General features: G+C 35.5%; 1 protein-coding gene and 1 non-coding gene across 6 annotated transcripts in view; one reads left to right on the top strand and one right to left on the bottom strand.

Annotated features, from left to right (window-relative positions):
- ARHGEF12 (Rho guanine nucleotide exchange factor 12) overlaps positions 1–8,935 on the bottom strand; it is an 87,074-nt gene that overhangs the window by 24,667 nt on the left and 53,472 nt on the right. For all 5 annotated transcript variants that reach the window (XM_023517286.1, XM_023517285.1, XM_023517284.1 and 2 more), the window contains 5 exons: positions 8,737–8,869; positions 8,396–8,431; positions 7,904–8,058; positions 6,713–6,859; positions 5,621–5,706 (listed from right to left, as the gene is read on the bottom strand). In XM_023517286.1, coding sequence (XP_023373054.1) covers positions 5,621–5,706; positions 6,713–6,859; positions 7,904–8,058; positions 8,396–8,431; positions 8,737–8,869 — 557 coding nt within the window. The remainder of the gene's footprint in view (positions 1–5,620; positions 5,707–6,712; positions 6,860–7,903; positions 8,059–8,395; positions 8,432–8,736; positions 8,870–8,935) is intronic.
- On the top strand, positions 7,657–7,763 carry LOC111727488. The gene has a single exon (XR_002775041.1). It is a non-coding gene; the product is annotated as a U6 spliceosomal RNA (small nuclear RNA).

Consider the following 8,935-nt stretch of genomic DNA (forward strand, 5'->3'; position numbering starts at 1 on the left):
TATAAGTGAAATATGTTTGTAATTTCCCTTTATAATAATACATTTTTTCCAATTTTAATATCAGGTATATCCAGATGAAGTAGAATGAATTTGAAATATTTCTTCTTTTTCTATTGTCTTTAAGATTTGCCATGATCTGTTTTTTATAAATTATCCTTTATTTGTATTTATAAATATGAGTTGTCTATTTTTTGAGACTTTGGAAAAAAAAAGATCAAAATTCAAAATCTAAAGTACAGTTTCTACCAAATGTGTACTATGTCTGCACCATCGAAAAGTCAAAAAATCCTAAGTTGAACCACTGTAAATCTATGATTATCTGCATAATCATAAGGTGATCTTGAGACACTAATAGTGGAAAAATACTCTCCCAAACTATTTTTTAAGAATAACAATAAAAAATCTGAAGGCCTATTTATGATTCCTGCTTTCAGGATTTCTAGCCAACACTTTTCTCTAAATTAACCCTTTGTACGTAACAGTTGCAAAACAGATCAGATAGGCCATTCTATTTTCCCTCCACTTTTACAGGTTTAGGCATAATTCATTTTATCATATATTAGAGATAACATTTTTTTCCCACAAATTGAAGGTCTGAGGCAACCCTATGTCAGACAAGTCTATTGGTGCCATTTTTCCAATAGCATGTGTTCATTTTGTGTCTTTGTGTCACATTTTGATAATTCTTACAATATTTCAAATTTTTTCATTATCCATTATTGTTATGGGGATCTCTGATTAGTTAATTCTGATGTTACTATTTCTTGTTTTAGGGCACCACAAACCATGCCCACATAAGACCATGAACTTAACTGGCAAACTTCATGTGTGTTCTGACTGCTCCACTTGCTGGCCATTCCCCCTCCTTCAGCTTCCCTATCTCTGAGACACAATATTGGAATTAGGCCAGTTAATAACCCTACAATGGCCACTAAGCATTCAGGTGAAAGGAAGAGCCACACAACTTACTTACTTTAAACCAAAAGTCAGAAATGATTAAGCTTAGTGAGGAAGGCATGCTGAAAGCCAGGACAGGCTAAAAGCTAAGCCCCTTGTACCAGGTAGTCAAGTTTTAAATGCAAAGGAAAAGTTCTTAAAGGAAATGAAAAGTGTTAGTTACCCCAGTGGATAAGAAAGCAAACTAGCCCTACTATTTCTATGGGGAAAGTTTGAGTGGTCTGGATAGAAAATCAAACCAGCCACAACATTCCGTTAAGCCGAAGTCTAATGCAGAGCAAGGCCCTATTCTCTTCAATTCCATGAAGGCCGAGAGAGGTGAGAAAGCTGCAAAAGAAATGTTTGAAGCTAGCAGAGGTAGGTTTAGGGTGTTTAAAGAAAGAAGCTGTGTCCATAACATAAAAATGTCAGGTCAAGCAGCAAGTGCTGACACAGAAGCTATAACAAGTTATCAAAAAATCTAGCTAAGATGACTGATGAAGGTGGCTCCATTAAACCACAGATTTTCAATGTACACATAACAGACTTACATCAAAAGAAGATGCCATCTAGGAATTGCATAGTTAGAGAGAAGTCAATACTGGGCTTCAAAGCTTCAAAGGACAGGCCAGCTAGGGGCTAGTACAGCTGGTGACTTTAAGTTAAAGCCAATGCTCACTCACCATTCTGAAAATCTCAGGACTCTTAAGAGTTATGCTAAATGTACTCTACCTGTGCTGTATGAATGGAACAAAGCCTAGACAACAGCTGTTCATATGATTTATTGAATATTTAAATCACATCTAAAGATGTCACATTTTAGAAAAATGTAGAAAAAGTAAAAGAACTACAATTAGAATGGAGCATAAAGATGTAACATGTCACATCTACAGATGTCACATTTAAATGACATCTATTTATAGCATGATTTACTGAATATTTAAAGTCTACTGTTGAGAACAACTGCTCAGAAAAACAGATTCTTTTCAAAATGTTACTGCTCACTGACAATGCACCTAGTCAGCCAAGAGCTCAGATGGATATGTACAAGGATGACTGGTAATACAACATCAACCCTGTAACCACAGATCAAGGGTAATTACAACTTCCAAGTCACAGTATTTTAGAAATATATTTTAAGACTAATTGTCATCAATGGTGATTCTTCTGATGAATTTGGCTAAGTAAATTTAAAAGCTTCTAGAAAGGATTCACAATTCTAGATCAGGGGTCCTTAAACTTTTTAAACAGGGGGCCAGTTCACTGTCCCTTAGACTGTTGGAGGGCCAGACTGCGGGCCCCGGGACGAATTGGCTGCTAAGCAGGGCAGGAAGTGGTGGCAAAAACACCCGGCAGGCAGACAAATGTCCTAGGTGGGCCACATGCGGCCCGCAGGTCATAGTTTGAGGATGCCTGTTCTAGATGCTATTAAAGATATTAGTAATTCATGGTAGGAGGGCAAAATATCAACATTAACAGAAATTTGGAAGATATTGATTCCAGTCCTCACAGATGACTCTGAGGGGTTTAAGACTTCAGTGGAGTAACTAAGTGCAGATGTGGTAGAAAAAGTAAAAGAACTACAATTAGAATGGAGCATGAAGATGTAACCAAACCACTGCAATCTGATGACATAACTTTAACAAATGAGGAGTAGCTTCTTTATGGATAAGCAAAGAAAGTGGTTTCTTGAAATGGCTCTGTTCCTGGTAAAGATGCTGTGAATGTTGTTGATATAACAACAAAGGAGCCTTTCTTTTAGAATATTACATAAACTTAGATGAGAAAGTAGCAGCCATGTTTGAGAGGACTAACTCCAATTCTGAAGTAAATATTACTATGGGTAAAATGCTATCAAATAACATCTCATGCTACAGAGAAATCTTCTGGGAAAGGAAGTCTCAATCAACAGGGTAAAGTTCATTGCTAAAAAACAAGAAATTGCCACAGCCGCCCCAATGTTCAGCAACTACCAGCCTAATCATTCGGCAGCTCTCAACACCAACCCAAGATCTTCCACCAGCAAAAAAGATTATGATTCAATGAAGGCTCAGATAATCATTAGCATTTTTAGGAATAAAGCATTTTTTTTAAATGGGGCCGACGCCCTACTCCTCTGAGCCACAGGCGCCACCCAGTAAAGCATTTTTTAATTAAGGTATATACATTGTTTTTTAGACAAGGCTACTGCACACTTAATAAACTACAATATAGTATAAACATGACTGTAGCAAAATATTTGTGTAAATTGCTTTACTGAAGTAGAATGGAACTGAACCCACACTATCTCCTAGTTATGCTTGTACATCACATTGGTCAAGAATACAATTCTTTTCATGTATTCTAAAATAAATTTATTTTTCTCCACTGTGTTCACAGGATTATCCACTTTATTTTACCGTGTATAGATTAGTGCAATCCAATGGACTGTGATAAGAGGACCAATTGCACTACTACATCTTATGAATGGTGACTCTCACTTGACACTCGATCTTTTTTTTTTTGAGTCAGAGTCTCACCTTGTCGCCCTCGATAGAGTGCTGTAGCGTCACAGCTCACAGCAACCTCCAACTCTTGGGCTTAGGTGATTCTCTTGCCTCAGCTTCCTACGTAGCTGGGACTACAGGCACCCACCACAACACCTGGCTATTTTTTTATTGCAGTTTGGCTGGGGCTGGGTTTGTTAACTATTATTTATAGAGGATGCAAATGAAACTGCAAAGGAATCAAGGTATATTAGGTCTATATGACTTACAACCTTTAATTCAAGTTTGATGTGAAAATTGATGCTATACTATGTCATTTTATAAAATGAAACCATGGTCTCAAAAAATTCTCAATTTTCTGTTTCAAGTTGAGCATCAAGACAATACCACTCCATTACAACTTTCACTGCTATGCTAGTGAAATAAAGAACAAGGTGAGCCACATTACCACAGAATAGCCATAGGGTGAGTTGAGCTTCAAAGAAGTTAAATCTCCTTAAGGCCAAATGAGCCTAGGACAGAAAATGCTTTGGAAAGTGCAAAAAATACAATGAATTATGATTTCCTGCTCCCGTTCTGTGAGTCAAATGGCTAGGAAGCAATCTATTGTTGGATGAGTAGATTCTAGGCCTTTTAGGCCTTCATCTCACACCATTAATGAAAGAAGGAAAATGAAGACAGTTTTAGTCAACTTTCTAGTCATTGATCTTTTAAAAAAAGTTTTAATTGCAGAATCAGCAAAATCTTGCAGCATTACCTACTTTTTTTTTTTTTTTTAACCAAGTAGTATACCATGTATATTTACCAAGTAGTAAATATACTGAAGTGCATTTCTGTGGGCATATCTAAATGATTTCTGTTTAACCTGTGTGACCCATGCCACTGACTTTACTTTCTTAAAAAGTTTAAATCAAGGTTGGGCATGGTGGCTCACACCTATAATCAATCCTAGCATTCTGGGAGGCTGAGGTGAGTGGATTGCCTGAGCTGACGAGTTCAAGAACAGCCTGAGCCAGAATGAGATTCCATCTCTAAAAATAGCTGGGCGTTGTGGCGGGAACTACTTGTCCCAGCTACTTGGAAGGCTGAGACAAGAGAATTGCTTAAGCCCAAGAGTTTGAGGTTGCCGTGAGCTGTGATGCCATGGCACTCTACCATGGGAGACAAAGTGAGACTGTCTCAAAAACAAAAAAGTTTAAATCAGCCGGGTGCAGTGGCTCATGCCTGTAATCCTAGCACTTGAGAGGCCGTGATGGGTGGACTGCCTGAGCTCATGAGTTTGAAACCAACTTGAACGAGAGCAAGACCCCTATCTCTAAAAAATAGCCAGGTGCTGTGGTGGGCCCCTGTAGCCTCAGTCATGTGGGAGGCTGAGGTGATAGAACCCCTTGAACCTAACAGTTTACAGTTGCTGGGAGCTAAGATGCCCCAGCACTCTACCAAGGATAACCATGTGAGACTCTCTATCCAAAAAAAAAAAAAAGTTTAAATCACCTGCCTTCCTCTAGGAAGGTTTTCTATATGTGTTCTAGTTTAGATCTCGCTGCTAAACTACATTGCCACGATAATCTAAATTCTCCCCTTTCTGTTAAACTCATTATGCTTAAAATAACCAATGGACTATCTTCCCATTGATTATAAACCACATGGGCAGGAGCCAAGTCTGTATTGATCACCATTATATGCCCAGTACCCAGCACACACTATCAAATATATACTAACAAAGAATCAGACAAAAAGGCAAAATTTGACAAACAACTGCTATAGCCTCTGGACTCTTTCCTTATATTGTAAATAAAATTAAATAAGTTCACTTTTCTACTATTGTGATGGTAGTTCTAGTTCTATAATTTTCTAATATTGTACAGTATAATTCTGAGACTTAGATAAAAAGATGGCTTAAATTCTGTATTAGGTAAATTATTTTTATTAAAGTCATATGTTCTTTTACAAATAGAAGACTGTATCTTTAATTTAATGAAAAACAAAACTTAATCTGACTGAGCACTTATTAGAACACATTAACCAAGAGAATACATACTCTGGACCCTTTGCGGCTTTATATCAACTTTGCAAACGAATATATCTGTGTATTTGAAAAGGTTACTTAACTTTGAATATGATCACTGTCTATAAAAACATTTAAAATAAATAAATAAATTTCCTAAACATTTAAAAGAAAGAGAATACTTCCTTACCCAGGTCAGCAAATCTTCCCCAATCTGATCAATAACAGAGGTCTCATTTCGCTTTCGAACAGCCTTCATTTGCTCATTTAACCCAACTAAAGAAAAAAAAGTAGAAAAAATTAAAAACAATAATTTTAGACTGAATTACTGGCAAAGGACTAAGTAGCTTAATGGATTTTATAAAAGACTTTCAAAGTAGTATAGCTGTTTCTATTCCCCTTAATATAAACTTGGATAGAAGTTCTATCTAAACAATAGTTGCTAAAATATAAAATAACATTTTAGAAACTAGCACATTCCCTACACAGTAGTTGCATCAAATATGCAGCTTAGCCTAAAGACTCCATCTATAACTATACACAAAAAGAACTTAAATTTAAATAATGCAGGTAATTCTGCTAACACTTTCTCTCAAAATGTGCATGTTCACAGGCAAAAGATACCAAGCTTAAATTTGTCAGGGCATGCTAGTGAAACCAAGAGTGCCCAAAAAGGAGTAAAAGACATCAATGTGATTGGCGGGTGTTTGTACGTGGAGATGACATCCTTGACAAAGAAATAATGAGAATTAAGGGTCACAGAGTAACAGCAGACTACAAAAGAGAGGAACATCCTACTACTGTCCATAAAAATCTAAGTTGACTACAAGAGAAACACAACTAGGTAAAATTTTTATATACGTACTCAAGTATATCAAGCAATAAACAATAAAACAATTCCTGAAAATTATCCCATTATGGGATTATATGCTACATATTACTATTTCCATTTATACATATATTACATACAATATATATTTAGACATACATTTATACATAATTATATGGAATATTACTTTTTAAAACATATATACAGTAATTGATAGGAAATTTTCAAGGGCAATTTTGACTAATCAGGTTTTTCACCTTAGGCACTGACTTTAGATCTGAACTCCTATGTTGACACTTTGAATATGAAAGCCTAATTATGGGGGAAGAGGATCCAGTCAAGGTGTCAATAATTTATTTATGTTCTACTCTCACTCATAATTTCAGAAAAAAATTCACAATCTCTTCTCTATCATAAATGTTAGTGATAAAGATCAGAGCCAATTTCTCTTACTATGAAGTTGAAGAATATCTTCCAAGTTTGAAAAAATCTTCCGTAGTTCTGAAGGTGACAGAATTCCTTCTCTAGACACTCGCTGATAGAACACTTGATCAAGAACCTTAAGTGTTCGAACATGAGCTCTTTCAGTGTAGAACAATTCTAAGCAGAAAAGAAAGAAGATATGAATTTTGCCTTACTTAGAATAATTCCATGGGACCAAACATAGCCATTATTTCTGGAATTAGACAGCAAATGAACTGTATAATAAATTATCATTCAGATGGGATGAAGTATCTCTGAAGTCACTTTGATTCCATGAGATTCTCCTACATACTGGCCCTGACAGTGGAACACTTACAAATGACAAATATTCAAAATTATTTTGTACTTAAAAGAATACCCTCAAACTCACCTAGCTGTTGTTAACAATAACATACACCTATCACATCTATTAATACATTATTAGAAAACTGTAAGCTGCAACATCATATCCTTAACTTGAGCCTCCTCACAAATAATAGTACTTTGTTATTTAACTTGTCCATAAACCCTCATTTCTGGAGCCAAACTTATAATTTCACTTGTCTCAATGTTGTCAGAAACAAGATATTTATTCAAATCACATCCTAAGGACAGCAGAAGATACAACATTCATGACACCTGTCACATACTTGCCAGGGTAATAAAGAACACTGCATTAGGACACAGGAAGACCTGGATCTTATTTTTCCCTTTATCACCTATCAGCTTTGTGATCTTGACAGAGTCAGTCTCTGTAGGCCTTAGTTTCCTCATCTATGCAAAAACCTAACTAACCTAAAAGTAAAGTGATGGCAAAAACGTTGTGTCAATGATTTTCAACTTTAAGATCTATAATGCTATGAATCTTAGTTTGAAGGTTATTTCCTTCTAAATTATCAATAAAAATCATATAATCATTAATTTTTTTTAAGTTTGTGCTCGCTTTGGTAGCACATATACTAAAATTGGAACAATACAGAGAGGATGTGCATGGCCCCTGTACAAAGATGACACGTAAATTTTTTTAAGTTAAAGAGTTCAAGGATCTAATTTAACTTTCTCTTTTTTAAAACAAAAGGCCAGGAAAAGCTATGATGCAAACTCCAAGACTACAGAGTTTGCTTCATTCTGATAAAACTCACTACATGTCAATAACAACAAGAACAAACTGATTAAACTCACCATTAATCACTTCCTGTCTCTTGATCTCACTAGGTTTTAGTCCCAGTAACACTTCCCGACTAACAAGCTGCTGCCAGTTAGGTGGATCTGTCTCTAAGTCATTTTCAAATTGTTCATCCTCACTTTGACTTTCTCCAAAAGCTACGGGGTCAAACCTATGAAGGAAAAAAATGATCAATTCTACTTGAAGACTTCAACATAAGAACTTATGAGAAACAACATAAGTCTTCAATTTATAGTAAATAAGATTCAAGATTTCTGAATCTGACTTAGCACAGAGCCTGAAACATCATCTTTCCTATGTGCACATATGACTTATATGTATTAGACAAACCTCAACATATATAATTTATGTTTATTAAAAGTTTTCTTTCTTCTTATGGAAAAGATTTGGATACAGGGTTCTTTTCTTTTAAAACTGAGACTTTAAAGGAAAAAACTGTATTTCTTAAACTGTACCTTTATTTAAAGCTACTTAAGATATTTACTTACTTCCGGAAGGGCTTTGGTGTCCCATGTTCAGTCACCCTAAAGCAACAGAAAGAGTGAATGTGAAAACAAAATGGTAATTAAGAAATTTATACCAAAGATACTCAAAACTGGGTTAAACTCCATTAGTTTTATAAACATTTCTTTGAGATACTGTAATGATTTAACAAAAATTTTAAAATTGAAGAAAATTTCTTTGCCTTTCTAACGTTCAGTACAAACAAGTTTTAGTTCTTTCTCAAAACATTACACGGGGGAAAAATGCTATCATACATAGGAATAGCATATAATTCAAAAAAATCTTAAGCAATGCCCTAAACCTTTATAAAACATCACTGAATTACCTTTCTACTTCGTATTCTTCCTCCTGTACTTGGTCCAATGAAGGAGGTGGGAATTCAAAGACAGTATTGGGAGTACGAGGTGTGCCATCTAAGGAGTCTCCAGATGCTGGTGTTTCTCCAACTTGCTTGGATCCTGAGAAGACAAAATTCACACGTTGGCAGAGTGCTAATACTTAAAGGCACTGATTACCAAAAACAT

The sequence above is a fragment of the Otolemur garnettii genome, unplaced genomic scaffold (assembly GCF_000181295.1).
Source record: "Otolemur garnettii isolate 467f Iridium unplaced genomic scaffold, OtoGar3 scaffold00108, whole genome shotgun sequence".
NCBI classification, from domain to species: domain Eukaryota; kingdom Metazoa; phylum Chordata; class Mammalia; order Primates; family Galagidae; genus Otolemur; species Otolemur garnettii.